We start from the raw sequence: 17,652 nt of genomic DNA, 5'->3' as shown, positions 1-17,652 counted from the left end.
TTTCTGACTGGAGTGCCAGAGAGAACTAAAGGAGGTGTAGGCGTCTACGGAGAGCGTAGTGAGAAAAAAGAATGAATGTGCCATCATTAATCACCATGCAATCGATGTCCAAACTAAGTTTTACAAATATGTGTTACATTACTTTGTATAAATGAACGCTAGAGTTCCTGCAGTTTTTTTTTACTAATACTTGCGAATTAGGCATATTTAGCCTTTTTTCCTCTTCCCATAACCATGTGTTAAAATGTTCAAGAATTCAAGAAGTGTATGAGGGGCAACAATACAGGGACCTGAAAAAATGTGATGGGCCGTGGGATGGTGGGCAATCCTCGCGCAAGTCAATGATTCCGAGCGATCAGACAGTAACCTCGTCCTTTCAGGCGGAAGTGTCTGGGAACGAGACTAATCAGACAGAGACATTTGGTGCGCGCGCGATCATACGTTGTGACTGCTGATCCTACTATTTGGGTCTGTTCTTCTCCGGTGCAGCTTGCAGCGCTGACCACCAACCTATAGTTGAGTTGAGAGAGAGTGAGAGACCGATAAAGGACAGCCGAATTAGTAGTCTATGCAGCTGACAGGGCGAGGATTTGCAACACATCGGTTAATCATCGATCAACTCAGCAAGTGCAATAATACCTGTAAGTAAAGGATCAATTACCATCTCAACAAAACAAAACAAAAGTCGATATAGCCTGCAAACCGTTTGGAAATGCTGTCCCAAAAGGTCGTAGCATATGAGCCTATATGCAGCGAATAGCAATCGAACTGAATGTGTCGGACCACATACATGAGAATTACAATGTTTTACAATTACAACTGATAGGTTGTGATCCAATGCAGGCGATTGATATTTGTGCACAACATTGTATCTTTTCTATTACTAGTATCAAATATTGTCGATTGGATCGAAGAAAGGTGCATGCTTGGAGACTGCGTGTGTATTTATTCCCTTTGCAAACTTCGCTGTCCAGCTTAATGACGTCAATCGTGTCCCCCGGGCAGCACTGACGCCTTGTTGTTAAACTAGAACAATCGAATGAGTTCCATAGCTTCAATTAGGTCTGCTGAAAATGTATGGGTGGAAGAGCTCCCTCACAGTCAAGTCAGCCACGCTGCAATGCTTATCACAGTTATTTACAGGTTGATTGGTTCTACCTGCCTGCCTGTACTCCTGCTGGTGGGAGAGATAATGCACGTTATTGTACACAGCTCGGTAGCACTTATTGTGCTGTGTTTGTAATTGAATTCTGTTTAATATCATGCACCTAAATGAAAGTTAAACAAAAAGTGAATTAACAAGTATGCAGTAAACATCTTGTCCCCCACGAATGATGTAGCGCCCCTCTATAGGTCTACTGCATTAGGCTACACTCCTGCAGCTGCATTCATAGCCAGAATGAAAAGTCTCTGTGGCAAGACATCTTTCAGGTAGTTTCTGAAAAATTGGGCCAATCTGTATAATTTCGTAAATGTCACATCTCTATGGCAAGACCCATCATTCACCCAAGTTTCATAGAAATTGCCCCAGTGATGTCGAAACATAGGAACAGACAGAGACTGAATTATACCCCCTTCTCCGATTTCATCAGTGGGGCACAATAATTAACTAACACATAGCAGGACTTTTCAGGATCTTTCTGTGGAGTCACTCATTTTACAGTTCAATCAGTATTGGCAAATAAGCTTATCCATATTGATTTGATCATCATGTGTCTTCAAGTGACCACACACTCCTTTTCCCCTCCCTGTTGGTCACAGGACAAGATACATTATAGCAACTCAAGAATGAAATGTGTATTTTTTGGGATTTCAGGAGCAGCACCCTCCTTCACTTGGTATCTTCACTATGGCTGAGACTACGGGGAAATTTGACTTCGCCATTGACCGTGGTGGCACCTTTACGGATGTCTTTGCCAGATTGCCTGATGGTCAGGAGAGGGTCCTTAAACTGCTGTCCCATGACCCCCAGAACTACAAAGACGCACCGACCGAGGGGATTCGCAGGGTCTTGGAGGAGGTGAGATGGACCGAGGATGGTGGAAGAGAAGGACTTGAGCAATAGTTAACTTAGCAGATACAAAGAATAGATAAGAGCAACAATTGACTTATTTGGAGAAGAATATTTAAAGATAAGCGTGAATAGTAAGTGGTTTTACTGTAGGTTAGGCTTGTGACAAGGGATGAACAAGATGAGATCAGACAGAGAGCGTCAAGTCCCCGATGTGTGTGTGTGTGTGTGTGTGTGTGGGGGGGGGGGGGGGGGGGGGGGCCCTGTCTAACCCTGTCTGAGTGGGTTTGTGTGTAGTGATCCTCTCTTAACCTCCTGACCCCCTGCTATGTCCTCTGTGTTTACAGGAAACTGGCCTGGCCTTTCCTAGGCAGCAGCCTGTGGACACCTCTCTGATTGGCTGGATCAGGATGGGCACCACGGTGGCGACCAATGCATTGCTTGAAAGGCAGGGAGAGAGGACTGCTCTTTTGGTCACAAAGGGGTTTCGGGATCTCCTGTACATTGGCACCCAGGCCAGGCCAAATCTCTTTGATTTGGTTAGTGCTGTCTTTAGCAGCGGTTTTTGGGTGGAGGGGGGCAGGGGGTGATGCTGGAGCACAATAGAGGTTACTGTAAAGGCCTTTTGTTTGGGGTAGTTGAGGCAGGGGCCCTTCACCCTGTCCTTGTTGGAGACTGATACTGATGAATAAATGAATACACTATTGAATAACGACATAACAAGCTTGTTATATAGCTAACTGAGCACTCATGAAGGGGCCATATTGTTACTGGACAAGAGTGAATATACATTAACCCTATAAGTGTTTAGTTTCTATGTAATTGGAGTGTAATGCACATCTGGACTGTATCACGGCCCACCAGTAGGTATTTGTGTGTGTGTGTGAGAGCTTAGGGAAACACAGCTGCACTTTCCCATATCTTATACTGGGTGTGTACACACACACACACACACACACACACACACACACACATATAGACACACACAGGAGTATAGAGGGAGGTTACACTTGGAGTTTGAATGGTTTTAGTGAACATTTATTAATCTGACCCCGGCCTTTCTCGGGGAGGTGTCACAGGTGAAGAACAGTGACAAAACACTGTCAATAGTAATGCAATGAGAGCAGAGGCGTCATGCCAATAGAAATCACAAGGGTACGTGCCCCGTCAGATTTGTCCTGTGTTTAATTCTTCAGATGTTGCATTAATTACTATACTCTAAAGTTTATGCCCATGTTTTATCCTAATTCTTTTCTTTCTTTTTTAATATCTGGGAGGGAGCACGTTGGACTGGTCATATAAAATAGCTTTAATTCTTAGGTTATTATATAAGTTCTACAAGTGGGACAGTAATGTGTATTACTCATTGAAATGACCATTGACTAGCTAAACGGCGATGCTTGGATAACCTATGCAAAAAAAAAGGTGCATTTTCATGATAATGACAAAACACATGTGCCTCCACATGTATGTCTTAGAAACTCCAAATTCCATTAACACAGTTTGTGCCACAGTAACTTTTAGGATCCGGGAGGGATAGGCTAAGGGTTAGGCTAACCCTTACCCTGAGGGACATCATGTTTTCTCATATCTGTTCGGTGTTCTTACTAGTGACAGACACTAACCGTATCTATAAGACTGGAAGATTGGACAGAAATATGATCTATTGACCTTTTAAAACGCTATGCCTGCACCTTTTGGACCAACCTCTGATAAGACTATTGTCTACTGGTTTACAGCTTACAGAGACTTGCCAATTTAAGTGTGTGTGTGTGCATGTGTGTGTACGTTTACAGGAGGTGTCCGTGCCTGAGGTGCTTTATGAGGAGGTTATAGAAGTGGATGAGAGAGTTGTCCTCAGACAAGATGGCTGCCAGCTACCCAGGAAAGAGCCCAAGCGGATTGTCACCGGTAATATCAGTATACATGAGTAATGCAACAACATAACCAGCTACTCAAACAGCTCATAACAACAGCACATTCTATTCACCCCTCAATAGTACACAAGGTGAAAACACAGACACATCTACATTTGACATCTGTTAGATAGTTGTGTCATTTCTTCCGCAGCAACACAATAGTTTTCAGATTTGCAATGAGATGAAATAAAGAGATCTGAAGATCGACGTCTTTTGGAGACGGTACTTTATTCGATGTTACAAAGAAATTATGTTTCAGGCTAGCAGGTTATCTGTCTCTCTCTGGGAGTCTCATCTCCCAGAGAAAATATATAGACTTGCAATGGAATTTGACCTTGGAGGCCACAGATCCTAGGCCCCCTTTTCCCCTTTCCCTGGCATCTAGTGTTATTTAGTCTCTCTGTGTTGTGTTGAACTGGTAGGTGCTACTAAGTGAAAGGCGAGGGGCACATAGAATATTGTACAATTCCAACAGTCCAATTCCAGTTATTTTAATCAAAGTATAATAATCAAGAATTATGACAACTACATATAAACTGAAACATCTATTACCACTAGGATTATACTATGAACCATCTATTACACTACTCTTACCCTACAGTATTCCTATAAACTATACATACTGTATCCTCACTTGTACACACTGCTCTTACTACATACCACTGCTCTTCTGTACCTATCTGTCTATACTGTTCATAATCTGTCTATACTGTTCATAATGCACATATCCTTATATTTTTCTTTTAATACTACTGTTAATACACTGCACATATCTGTACATACTGTACATACCTGTTTATACTGTTCATACGGCATTCCATATTTATTCTGCTATTTACTCTAATGTTACTGTTAATACATATATACTGCTTATACCGCATTGCCTATACAGCTCATATGCTGCTTACACTGTTCATACTGCATTCTATTTATTCTGCTTATAATGCTACTGCTAATTCATATACTGCTTACACTGCACTACTTATACTATACTGCACTACTATACTGCCCCTATACTGCACTACCTGTATATACTGTTCACACTGCACTTTTCTGCTTTTTTGCACTTCTGGTTAGACGCTAACTGCATTTCGTTGTCTCTGTACTTGTACTCTGCACAATGACAATAATGTTGAATCTAATCTAATCTAATTACCACTGTTTGACATATCAAGGACATTGCCACAGTACGCTACCACCCACTGACACAGTAAGCTACCACCCACATTGGCAGTAATTGCAGTATCGGCTACGAATAGCTTAGAACTTTAGCACCTCCACTCAGCCTCTAGCCCTGACAGGACCAAGAGAGCTGTTCAACATTTTCTTCAGACTCAAAATCCCTCAGAGGACTGTTGCCTCCTGTTTATCAAGTTTATGATTGGGTTAGGTGGTAACTGCTTGGGTTAACCATTTGCATCCCTTTACACATAAACACACACAGACACACACAAACACAGCCTGATCTCTTATAACCTTACTCCTTGATGTTCTTCTTTTCCTTCCCTCAGGCAGTACGGGGGACTCTCTGGAGGTGTGGCGTGAGTTGGACCTTCAGGGCGTGGAGAGGAACCTGAAAGGAGTCTTGTCACGTGGGATCACCAGCCTGGCTGTGCTGCTGCTGCACTCCTACACGTCAGTTTACAGTACTAGTAAATAACATCCACTCCATCAGTGGTGATTGAATCACATAATGATTAGTGCAAAAGGCATTGATTCTGTACCTCACAGAATGGTTTTATACATTGCAAGGCATGACTCTGGGCCTCTGACCTGACTAAACTTTTCAGAAGTGGCCTAGTTTGACACATTCTTGGCTAAACTTTACTTGGCTGTAATGTGACACACACACAAACGTACTCGTTTGCTTATAGTCACATGACACACACACACACACACACACACACACACACACACACACACAGGGTCCTCACTCTCCTCCCCTTCATGTTTGTGTTTGGTGGCTGGTGTCGGATAGCCTTGTTTTTTATGGTGTGGGATCACTGTGGTGTGTGTCTGTGGCCTAGTCTACTGTGTGGACGTTCATGGACAGCCTGTCGGACAATGGAAAAGGAAGACAAACTGTTCTTCTCCTCAATCCCTGGGCAGTTCCTGCCAGAGTTCAAGGCCCTTTTTTTGCTTCAAATCACTTCACTCATTTCAACAATCACTACTGATTGTTGACTTTATGTTTTTCTTTTTCTTCTCTCTGTTTCAAGTAGTAATCAAAGTCACTGAAGCACATTGAAAAGGCACCTTCAAAACTCTTTGGCTTACTGTCATGTATGAAAACCAAAGGGCGGGAGTGCACAGGCGGACTGAAAATAGAGACAAAATACAGTCCTGCCATTACAGTGTGCCTCACACTACTAGGGCTGATGTGTGTTCTCTCTGTATGCCAGGTGGTCAGCCCATGAGAAGGCTGTTGGCTCACTGGCACGCAGGCTGGGCTTTACCCAGGTGTCCCTGTCCAGTGAGGTCATGCCTATGGTGAGGGCAGTGCCACGTGGGTACACAGTCTGCGCTGACGCCTACCTCACCCCCAAAATCTGCCAGTACTTGAAGGGCTTCACCTCCGGCTTCAGGGGCAACCTGAAGGTCAGTTTGTAATAAGTGTGTCTGTTTAATTGAGTGTGTTATAACAGTGTATTTCCATGGCATTCAGTATTCAACCGTACACTTATATACACACGTCACAATATACATGTATAGAGAGTTTTCCCTCTTCTCCTGTAGGATGTAGATGTGCTCTTCATGCAATCGGACGGTGGGCTCACTCCCATGGACCAGTTCTATGGATCGCGGGCAGTTCTGTCTGGGCCAGCAGGGGGCGTGGTGGGCTATGCCATCACCTCTTACAGCCAGACAGAGAAGAAGCCTGTTATCGGGTTCGACATGGGGGGTGAGGAGCAGCACAGGGAGGGCTGAGTCCCTACACTCCAAAAGTTTAGATTTTAAATCAATTACTATGAGGTTAAAGTAGAGATTCCCAGATTTTATTTGATGGTATTTGAAAAAAAGAAAAAAATGCTTCACTATGCCATTACTTACGCAGGGCACTGTAGTTCCCCTTTACAACCTTGAGGCTCCTTACTCCTACAGTGTGTCCCACCAGGCACATCTACGGACGTGAGTCGCTACGCTGGCCAGTATGAGCATGTGTTTGAGGCCACTACGGCTGGTGTCACCCTGCAGGCTCCTCAGCTGGACATCAACACAGTGGCGGCCGGGGGCGGCTCTCGCCTCTTCTTCAGGTCAGTCAGGACATGGGGGGTCCCAGGGACATGCATGGCTCAAACATAGTTCATATAGAAACACAGTAGGTGTGGTTTCCCAATGGAATGACTCTATGGGCAAGGTTTGGTTTGACCTTGAGTGTTGTGTTTTGATACAGCTTCAATGAAAGTATTTCATTTGCATTGTTTCAGTCTGCTAATTGAAGGTGTTTGAAGTTTTAAATGTATGCACACAGTTGCTGTCCTTTCCTAACTAAACCATTAATTAACTATGACACTTGTAGACAAACCTTGGATAGCAATGCATAACTTACACTGAGATTGACTATGGGCCGAATCATAATGTGAGAAACATGTTTGAAACTTTTAGTAAAATATCCAATGCATGGTTTATGGGAAACTCAAGTTAGGATTTAGTCCTGTGAGTGGAAGTCCTTCCAGCCAGGCTGCATATACATTCTTGTCCTGAGGCCGTGTATCCACTTTTCTCTCCCCAGGTCAGGGATGTTTGTAGTGGGGCCGGAGTCTGCTGGGGCCCACCCAGGACCAGTCTGCTACAGAAAGGGTAAGAATACTGCCCCCCTCTCTTTCTCACGCTCTCCTCTTCTCCTCCCACTCCGTCTCAATGTTGGTATAGTGCTGTTAGATAAATCACCTCTATCACTTTCCCCTGCTCTTTCTCCCTCCCTCTTTTCCCCTGAATCCTCTCTTTCTCACCATCGTTCTCTATTTTGTCCAACCCCCCAACTTTTTACCCTCTTCTCGTACCCTCTTACCCGTTTCTCCCGGATATACTGTTCTGTTCTTAATCTTTTCCACTCTGTCAAATGGAAATGTGCTGACATTAAATATCTGTACTGCTAATGCTCTTTCCCCCTTCTGTCCCTTTCCTCTGTCCCTTCCCTTAAGCCTCTAACTGGCATAACTCCAAGTTCTAGCTGAAATTGTAGAGGACATAGCTGTGCTCTACTACACAGCTGTGGTGGAGTTATAACTTGCACCTACAGTATAAAACTATTATACTGGACCGGGGTTTTTGTATAGATCCCAGAAGCAGTGAAATATAAGCGTTTTGTGTCATAGGAGCCTGCCCTGGCTACACGTATTCTTGGGCAGCAACACTGCACAAAGAGCACAGAAATATGGTATGTTATGGTAATGTTGATGTTTTAATATATAGTGATTCCCATATGATTTCCGTAGGTGGGCCCCTGACGGTAACGGATGCTAACTTGGCTCTTGGCCGCCTGATCCCCTCCTTCTTCCCTCGGATCTTCGGGCCCGGCGAGAATGAGCCTCTGTCCAGCGAGGAGACCATGAGGCATTTCCACAAGTTCACCCGTGAGATTAACAACTTCCTGTCCACCAACCAATCCCAGAGCAGCGCCAATGGGGGAGTCCAGGGTGGCAAATCAGAGATGAGCGTGGATGAAGTTGCCATGGGCTTCATCCGCGTGGCCAATGAGGCCATGTGTCGCCCAATCAGAGCATTGACACAGGTAGTGAGGTGTATTTTTGAATGTAGCAATGTGCTAGTTTAAATGGGTTGAAAATAGTATTCAAAATGAGCAGTGAATTAGCTAGCTTTGTAGATAATCAAGTTGAATGGTAGTCTCGGATACACTCCATAGACACCAATATTTCTCTGTCTCTCTCTCCCTCTGCAGGCCAAAGGGCATGACACATCCCAACATGTGTTGGCATGTTTTGGCGGGGCAGGCGGACAACATGCGTGTGCTATCGCACGATCCTTGGGAATGAAGACTGTCTTCATACATAAGTGAGCCTATGGCATGAATGTACACATGTTTGTGTGTCAGTACATGTCTGTTTGGCATCCATGAGGAGGGGAGACAGACAGGGGTGTAAGTGAGAGAAGGGGCAGATAGTTTGAAAGATTGGCATGTGAAACGGGAAAAAGGGCTGCCATGTGTGAGTGCTGGTGACATGTGAGTCTCTCAGCGGTCGTGTAGGAGATGTATTTTTGCTCTTGTCCAGTGATTTGTATGATTCACGAGGGAAAACAGGTGCTTAGAATGTTCTGCGCCTTACGTTATATCATTTATGACAGTTTTTACTCATACTTTTAAGCGTGTCAGTGCATGTTCTGTATATGTTGTTTGTACTGTAAGCATGTGTGAGAGCTAGGAGGTTGGTTTTAAAAAAACTCTACTGTCTCCTCCAGGCTTGAGAGGATTTTCTGAATGCCCATATTCAAGTGGGATTTTGAGTAGACTACAGTGAGTTGTATTGCCTAAGCAGAAACAGACTGACACCTAGACTATCCTCTCACCCTCCCCTGATGAACTCAGTACTCCATTGAAAACAACTCTCCTGTCTCGCTCCATCTACCTCTGGCTCCTTCCCCTTGTGTCTCAGGTACAGTGGTGTGTTGTCGGCCTATGGACTGGCTCTGGCTGATGTTGTGGAGGAGGTCCAGGAGCCCAGCTCTCTACAGTACGAACCTCGCTCCTTCTCTGAGCTGGACGGCCGTGTGGACCAGCTGATCCAACGCTGTCATGAGACCCTGAAAGCCCGCGGCTTCAGCAGGTCAGAGCCATCCATCACTGACTCACTGACTCACTCACTCACTCACTCACTCACTCACTCACTCGCCTGCCATACACCAGAATGATAAATTAACCAATGTTTTATCTCTTTCCCTCTCAGCACTCAAATCAGCACTGAGGTTTTCCTCCACCTGCGTTATGAGAAAACTGACTGTGCGCTTATGGTTACGGCCACTGGTTACCCCGGCAACTCTCAATCCTGCCGATCCGGGGACTTCCGCAGTGCCTTCACTAAGCGGTAAGATCAGTAATTTCTCCCCTCACTCCTAGCATTATTTTGTACCCTTCATCTGGATAACAGTAGACTTATTGGAGTCAATGTTACAATGGCTTTCGCTCTTTCCCAGCTATCTAAAGGAGTTTGGCTTCACCATCCCTGAGCGGCCTATCATGGTTGATGACATCAGAGTCAGGGGTTCTGGCAAATCAGGCATTAAATCAGTGACCATGGCCAAGTCTGGACATGGACATCCTAAACCCACCACGGTACAGAGTTGAAAACAAGGATAGGGTTTTAATCAAGAGACGTTTTATAGTGTATTATCTTATCTATTATTTATATCTATTTTCTCAGTTGTTTTGACATGGATGGGAATAGGCCTTGGCTGGAAAAGCTCTGCAGCAGGTGTAGATGAATAGGAATACAGGATGAATGGTGGTTCATTATAATGCTAATTCAATGATGTAAAAAAGGAGAAGAGGCTGCAGCAGGTGCGTTGAGAGAGCTAAAATAGTCCAAGGGCTTTTTACAAGTAATTTAATTTGTTTTGCGGTGACAGTCCCAAAGTCCACAGGTGCAGTATTTGATGCATTAGTCTCAAGTAGGTGGAACTCACACAAAGGGCTCAAGGTGAAGTATGTTCTCTTCTCCATCACTAAGATGACCAAGTGTTACTTTGAGGATGGTTACCTGGACACCAGTGTTTACCTGTGGGAGGAGCTGCTATGCGACTACAGTATAGAGGGTCCAGCCATCATCATCGACAAGAACAGGTGAGTGTTTCCCCTGCAGTGCACCTGGGCTGAAATGTTTATCAAGCGTCACTGTGTCAGTGATGAAAGGCTACCATTGACTCCTTCGACAAATAATGATGTTATGATGAATATTTAACTATTGTTCGAATAACCGCCAGGCTGTTAAAGGTTGTTAAACTGGGATATGTATGTCAAAGGACTTTGTGCTTGTTTGTCTCAGCACCATCCTGGTGGAACCAAGCTGTGTGGCTCAGCTCACAGCAGGGGGCGACGTGTGTATCGCTGTGGGCTCGGATCCCAACTGTGCCATGGGCACAGAGCTCAACACTGTACAGCTCTCCATCTTCTCCCATCGCTTCATGAGCATCGCAGGTCAGCAACTAGTGAAGAGGGAGGGATGGAAGAGGGAGGGCAGGAGGAAGGAAGTGAGGGATGAACAGAAGGGTACAAGCCCTGTTGTGAAATGTTGCCATTGTCTCCCCCACCCACAGAGCAGATGGGCCGAGTGCTCCAGCGTACCTCCATCTCCACCAACATCAAGGAGCGTCTAGACTTCTCTTGTGCCGTGTTTGGGCCTGATGGAGGACTGGTGTCCAATGCTCCCCACATCCCTGTCCATCTGGGGGCCATGCAGGAGACTGTCCAGTACCAGGTGTGTGTGTGTGTGTGTGTGTGTGTGTGTGTGTGTGTGTGTGTGTGTGTGTGTGTGTGTGTGTGTGTGTGTGTGTGTGTTACCTAGTGATTTTTAACTCAGTGAGAGGTTACCACATGCTTGCTCTTACTACTGTGCTATATCACTCTCACCATTGAGATATTTATATAATACTTTACTACGATCCCAGGCACAATCACACTCTGCAGTCACATGAAAAGTTATCCTGACATTTTGGTAAATTCTCAAAATGGTCTAATACCAGAATAGTTTTAAGGAATGTTGATAGTGCCTTGATTACATTGTTACACAGAATGACGAGGGAAGTCTCATCCACAGTATCTGTTTTTGTCTTGTTTTCTATTTCTTCTGTCTCTTCCAGATCAAAGCACTGGAGAACAGTCTAAGAGAGGGGGATGTGATTCTGAGTAACCACCCGTCTGCAGGGGGCAGTCACCTCCCTGATCTCACAGTCATCACCCCAGTCAGTTTCACTCACCAGTTTTACAATGTCACTCCCTTTTAACAGATTTGTATTCATCCATATTCATACCATATCTTGCTCTCTGACCATTCCTTTGTTCTATCTCTCTCTCCTCCACTACTCAGGTGTTCAGGAAAGGTGTGAGCGGACCTGTGTTCTTCGTGGCCAGTAGGGGGCACCATGCTGACATCGGGGGGATCACCCCGGGGTCCATGCCCCCCCATTCCACCTCCCTGCAGCAGGAGGGGGCCGTCTTTACCTCTTTCAAACTCGTCACTGGGGGAGTCTTCCAGGAAGAAGGTGAGGAAAGGAAGCGAGGGAGAAGAGAATGATGAGAGAGGCAGAGGAGATAAATGTTACTGTACTACTGTATCTGGTTGGCATAGGGATTGTTTGTGTTATATTGTTTTCAGTTGGCTCACACTGCAGTGTTACAGTCAAAAGGTGTTGGTAGAGTGAAAGATATGGATGTCCTTTAGTAACTTTAGTAAGTTCCAGTCACAAAGCAGGAGACCTGTCTGGCTGGTTTAAATCCCAAGAATTCAAAGCATTCCATGAATCTATCATGGTGTACCTTGCATAACGTTGCCCCCGCCCCCCACCGCCTCCTTTTCTTATCAGCTGTAACTGAAGCCCTCATGGCTCCGGCTCAATACCCCGACTGCTCTGGGACTCGCAATCTCCATGACAACCTGTCCGATCTGCGAGCTCAAGTAGCAGCCAATCAGAGGGGAAGTATACTGGTGGGAGAGTTGATTGACAGCTATGGGCTGGCTGTGGTGCAGGCCTACATGGGTTACATACAGGTGAGGAGAGCTATATCTGTTTAGAAGGGACCGGCTAGCACAACACTGTGAGATGCTCAGTTTAGCTGGCCAGGATGGATTTTGTGTGTATTCTTAGTACATATCACATTACAAACGGACTGGTTCTGGCATTAGTGTAGAGAGGCGTTTGAGTCTTTGTGTAATCTGACCTGTGTGTGTGTGTGTGTGTGTGTCTCTCTCTCTCTCAGAGTAACGCAGAACTGGCAGTGAGGGACATGCTGAAAGAGTTTGCCCAGCGCCGTCGCCAACAGACGGGCTCCCTAGATGTGGAGGCAGAGGATTTCATGGACGATGGAACACCAATCAGACTGCGGGTCCAGATCAATGAAGAGGAGGTGTGCTATGACTGCCAATGAGAATAATGAACTTCGTTTGATTAGCTTCAACTTGTCATACAATTGATATCACATTGTGGGGAAATGATGATACACTGTTAAAAGGATCAATATTGAAAGTCCATCCAAAAGGATCTTGGATCTTGTATCCATCAGGACAGGAAGTGTGCGGGAAGTGATGTTTATATGGAGTTGACATTAGTCCTCCTTTTCTCTCTTTCTCTCCCTCCTCCCTCCCAGGGCAGTGCAGTGTTTGATTTCACAGGGACGGGGACAGAGGTGTGGGGAAACTGCAACGCCCCCCGTGCCATCACCTTCTCTGCCCTCATCTACTGCCTGCGCTGCATGGTGGGCCAGGATATCCCTCTCAACCAGGTGAGATGGGGCTAAAACACTGAATTTGTTTACAGTGGTAACTGGTGAAATTACCACAGCGCTGAAGCACTGTCTCGTCTGCACTCAGGTGGGTGGAGTAGCGGTAATAGAGGTGTGTTCATTGACAGTGTGAAGGTCAAGAGCCATCAGATGCAGGCTAACATTAACACCCCCTAGCACCACTGTTGCGCTAAGACTGACTTTTACGCCGTTAAAATACACTACAATACAATAACGAACCACCATTGTCATTGGGTACTGCAATGTTGAGGTTTGGATACAGTGCAGCTGACTGTAGTTTGATTTATGAAGAACGATGACACTATGTTTCGTGATGTGCTATAAGATTCTATACAGTGATAACTTGCATTAAAACCACTTGTGTCTCTTTTAGGGCTGTCTTACTCCAATCAAAGTCATCATTCCTGCCGGCTCCATTCTTCAGCCATCTGAGAATGCTGCTGTGGTGGGCGGGAATGTGCTGACATCACAAAGAGTGGTCGATGTCATCTTCCGGGCGTTCGAGGTTTGCGCGGCCTCACAGGTAGGAGAAAGAGGAATTACTGTAGGGTCCTTCCAAATATTGTACAAACAAGCCTTAGGAAAAACAATAGTGTTTATTCTCATTCATAAGTGTGTGTCCATCCCTCACTCTCTCATTTATTGTTCCTCTCTCTCTCTCTCTCTCTGTCAGGGTTGCATGAACAACGTGTCCTTCGGCAGTGAGAACAGCGGTTACTATGAGACGGTTGCTGGGGGAGCGGGGGCGGGGCCATGCTGGAATGGGCGGAGTGGTGTTCACAGTCACATGACGAACACACGCATCACTGACCCTGAGATTCTGGAGAAGAGGTGGGGGAAGGAGGTTTAACTTTTAACACATCACATTTCCACAATGACAGAGAGAACAAATGAGTTCCATTGTGGTTGAGGTGATACTTCACATTAAACTACTTTTTAAGTTTGAAATCAGTGGACTGACATTGTTTTTGAGGTGACGTATCCCACTTCGCTATTTAGTCCTCTTGGGTCCTGTTGAGCTGACCCCTGATGTGTTCTCCTTCTCAGGTACCCTGTGGTTCTGGAACAGTTCTCCCTCCGTACCGGCTCTGGGGGTGCAGGGGAGTACCAAGGGGGTGACGGGGTGGTCCGGAAGCTCCTGTTCCGGAACAAAGTGGTCCTGTCCGTACTGACAGAGAGGCGCTCCACCCGTCCCTATGGCATGCACGGTAACGTATGACCTCTCACCTCTCCTCCATTGATCTGAGGAGTTTTGAGCTATTGATTGTTTTGTTCTGCTATGTCTTCTAGTTACTGGTCCCATTACCTCAAATTGTCACTGTTTCCTTCCAACCATCTTACATGATTTGATCAATATTTCCACATGTACCCCAGGGGGTGAGTGTGGGGCGGCAGGGTTGAACGAGCTCCACAGAGCAGATGGGAGAGTGCTCAACCTGGGGGCCAAGACCAGCGTGAAACTAGATCCAGGGGTAAGAATGACAGGGAAGTCTAGCTCTCTCTCATTGTATTATTGTATGGCTCTTATACTTAAGTATGGTGCTCATATCAACCAAATGTAAAGGTGTGCGTAAAAGTGATTCTCCACCTGACCCTCTCTGTGTGTTTGTTGACAGGACATGTTTTGGCTGTACACCCCTGGCGGGGGGGGGTATGGAAGTGAAGAGGAGGGGCAGGAGGCTGGGAACGGGAGACCTCCAACCAAGCGCAGACGCTTCAATGAGAGCTTCCCAGAGAGGGGCAGTGTGTTTGAGTACCGCAGGGCACAGGAGAGTGTATGAGAGTGGGTGGAGACAGAGGCAAGCCAGGGGAGTAGAGGGAAGTAACCTGAAAATGTGTTTTGACCTCATACAGTAAGAAAAGTATGACTTCAGGTGTGCTGTGGCACTCTGCCAATGATGAAGATATAACGGAGACTGGAGAGAACTGTTTAATCCCAAATGCAATTCCTTCGGTTCATCCATAGGCAATATAGGGTATATCCTATTGTAGAGTAAATAGAGATAGAGTAGAGAAAAATAAAAGGAATTAGAGATACTACTTCAAATGTGACAACTTACACAATACAGTTCCTCAGAATGAACCTGAACAGAAACACACGCGTGGAAATCATGTCACCAGGGTAGCTGAATTATGATGGGAACGATATTAAGCTTCTCGGTACAAAAGACAGGAAGGAGACTTATCCATCGGAGAGAGACCTTTTAGTAAACTGTAACTCACTACAGCCTTAGTTCTCACTTGCTCAAGTCTCAGAAGTCTCTACCCTGCCCAAATAAAGCAGAAATATATCCACTGTAAGGGAAACATTTGTAGACAAGGGACACACCACAAATGCACATCTACTACAATGGTGCTAGATATTGAAACTTGAAACACTGAATATTATTCACTCCAGTTATACCTCATACACATTTTAATCAAACCAATTATAAGATTTATGTAATTGGCTTGCCAATTATCTGCAATTATAAGCTGAGGTGTAACAGACGTATTGCATAAGTTAGAGAGTACAATAAACTGAATTTGATTTGTTCTGTGATGTTTGTGGAGATGTCAGTCACTCCATTACTCGTACAACTATAGTTGTGTTTCTGCTGTTTTTTAAATGCCATTATAATTGAGTAGATTTATAAAAACTACCCAGTGTTTGCAGTTTGTTTTATGTCAAAAATTGTTTTCATATATTGCACTGCCACCCTGTGTTCAGAGTACCACACAACATACCAATACCTCAGAAATATCTAAGAGCTTTGGGAATTACAATAATCCAGTTCACTGCACACGGTTACCCTTAACACAACACCAACCCTGTTTATAGTTTCATCCATTCTTAATCACTTCAAGCTTTTGAAATAAAGGCAAACCAGCCCCCAAAATGAATTCCAGGGAGTCAGAGGGCATTGAGAGAGATAAGGACATCAGCAGGAGGGTTGGGGTGTGGGGGGTTAAAGGGCCTGGTTCCTACAGGGGGAGGGGTGTGGTGTAAGTGGTAGGGATGATGGGGGAAGGAGCAACGGGAGTGCAGGCATGCATGGGTGGCTGATTGTGAGATAGTGGACATGGCTGTTACAGCAGCAGGAGGTTGAGTGATGTAAATCAGGTGCCTGGGTTATGTAATGGTGAGGGACTGTGGATCAAAGGCAGAATAGCTAAATTTATGAATCACAATTCCAGTGGTAAAAATGACTATCAGACCAAGTCTGAGATTTAGTCCCTCCCCTTTTCACCACTTGAGCTCTCCATCCTATTGTATTAACTGATAGTGGGCTTGACGTTTTCCACACTGAGAGAGGGGATTTGTGACTGACCTGGTAAAGAACTCTGATTATACAGGATGTACTGCAACCACTTAGAATTAAACTTTTCACAAATAGTTGCTCATTTTGAACAAAATAAACCATATCTTAAAGTGATGGTACAGAATAATTTGTATAATTTCTGCCTATAGTTATGAAGTTGAGCGCTCAAGAGCAAAAACGGGTCCTTGTGTGTCGTCTGTGCATGTCACCTGTGCATGTCGGTGCGTGTGTGCGTTCATTGAGCCAAGCCACTGGCACACCAAGCTCGAAAGTGAAAGTAAAAATGGTGTGTTCTTGCACTAGGAAAGACAATTAATAATTCACTTTGAACCATTAACTTTAAATTAAAGGACAACAAAAATCCAGTCAGGGGCAAAAAACCATCTGAATAAACACAGTAAAACCCACTTGGAGGGATTGATACACTGAGGTCTAAAGCCAAGAGACCCTTAAACACACAAACACACACAGGAAAACAAACAGCTCGTTCTTGACTTAGATGAGGCTCAAATGTACAGTGCCTTCGGAAAGTATTCAGACCCCTTAACTTTTTCCACATTTTGTTATGTTACAGCCTTATTCTAAAATGGATTCAATTCATTTTTTCCTCATCAAGCTACACATAATACCCCATAAAGACAAAGCAAAAACAGGTTTTTAGAAATGTTTGGTAATTTATTAAAAATAAAAAAACTGAAATATCACATTTACATAAGTATTTAGACTCTTTGCTATGACACTCGAAATTGAGCTCAGGTGCATTCTATTTCCATTGATCATCCTTGATGTTGCTACGACTTGATTGGAGTCCACCTGTGGTAAATTCAATTGATTGGACATGATTTGGAACGGCACACACCTGTCTATATAAGGTACCACAGTTGACAGTGCATGTCAGAGCGAAAACCAGGCCATGAGGTCGAAGGAATTGTCTGTAAACCTCCG

General features: G+C 44.9%; 1 protein-coding gene across 2 annotated transcripts; it reads left to right on the top strand.

Annotated features, from left to right (window-relative positions):
* Window positions 1-428: 428 nt before the first annotated feature.
* oplah (5-oxoprolinase, ATP-hydrolysing) lies at window positions 429-16,165 on the top strand. Of its 2 annotated transcripts, none has more exons than XM_083667117.1 (27): window positions 429-641; window positions 1,817-2,020; window positions 2,359-2,550; window positions 3,808-3,922; window positions 5,442-5,565; window positions 6,333-6,528; window positions 6,667-6,832; window positions 7,046-7,184; window positions 7,664-7,731; window positions 8,370-8,665; window positions 8,834-8,946; window positions 9,546-9,716; window positions 9,837-9,974; window positions 10,084-10,222; window positions 10,617-10,729; window positions 10,932-11,083; window positions 11,203-11,363; window positions 11,746-11,847; window positions 11,973-12,147; window positions 12,469-12,653; window positions 12,863-13,009; window positions 13,250-13,384; window positions 13,779-13,928; window positions 14,079-14,236; window positions 14,453-14,613; window positions 14,780-14,877; window positions 15,022-16,165. In XM_083667117.1, the coding sequence occupies exons 2-27, from the start codon at window positions 1,850-1,852 to the stop codon at window positions 15,184-15,186; spliced, it is 3,930 nt and encodes a 1,309-aa protein (XP_083523243.1). In that variant the 5' UTR covers window positions 429-641; window positions 1,817-1,849; the 3' UTR covers window positions 15,187-16,165. The 2 variants fall into 2 exon arrangements, with proteins under 2 accessions (XP_083523243.1, XP_083523244.1); XM_083667118.1 differs by having other exon boundaries at window positions 1,921-2,020; window positions 15,022-16,164.
* Window positions 16,166-17,652: the final 1,487 nt, after the last annotated feature.

This window comes from Argentina silus (genome assembly GCF_951799395.1).
Source record: "Argentina silus genome assembly, chromosome: 1".
In the NCBI taxonomy this organism is placed as follows: domain Eukaryota; kingdom Metazoa; phylum Chordata; class Actinopteri; order Argentiniformes; family Argentinidae; genus Argentina; species Argentina silus.
This window is presented reverse-complemented; position numbering and strand designations above follow the sequence as displayed.

Bases quoted from the DNA above. Each gene is read 5' to 3' on its own strand.
- oplah (XM_083667117.1), top strand. From the start codon at position 1,850: ATGGCTGAGACTACGGGGAAATTTGACTTCGCCATTGACCGTGGTGGC. The intron at 10,730-10,931 runs GTGAGTGTTTCC...TGTTTGTCTCAG, and splicing joins ATCATCATCGACAAGAACAG to CACCATCCTGGTGGAACCAA. The intron at 11,084-11,202 runs GTCAGCAACTAG...CCCCACCCACAG, and splicing joins TCGCTTCATGAGCATCGCAG to AGCAGATGGGCCGAGTGCTC.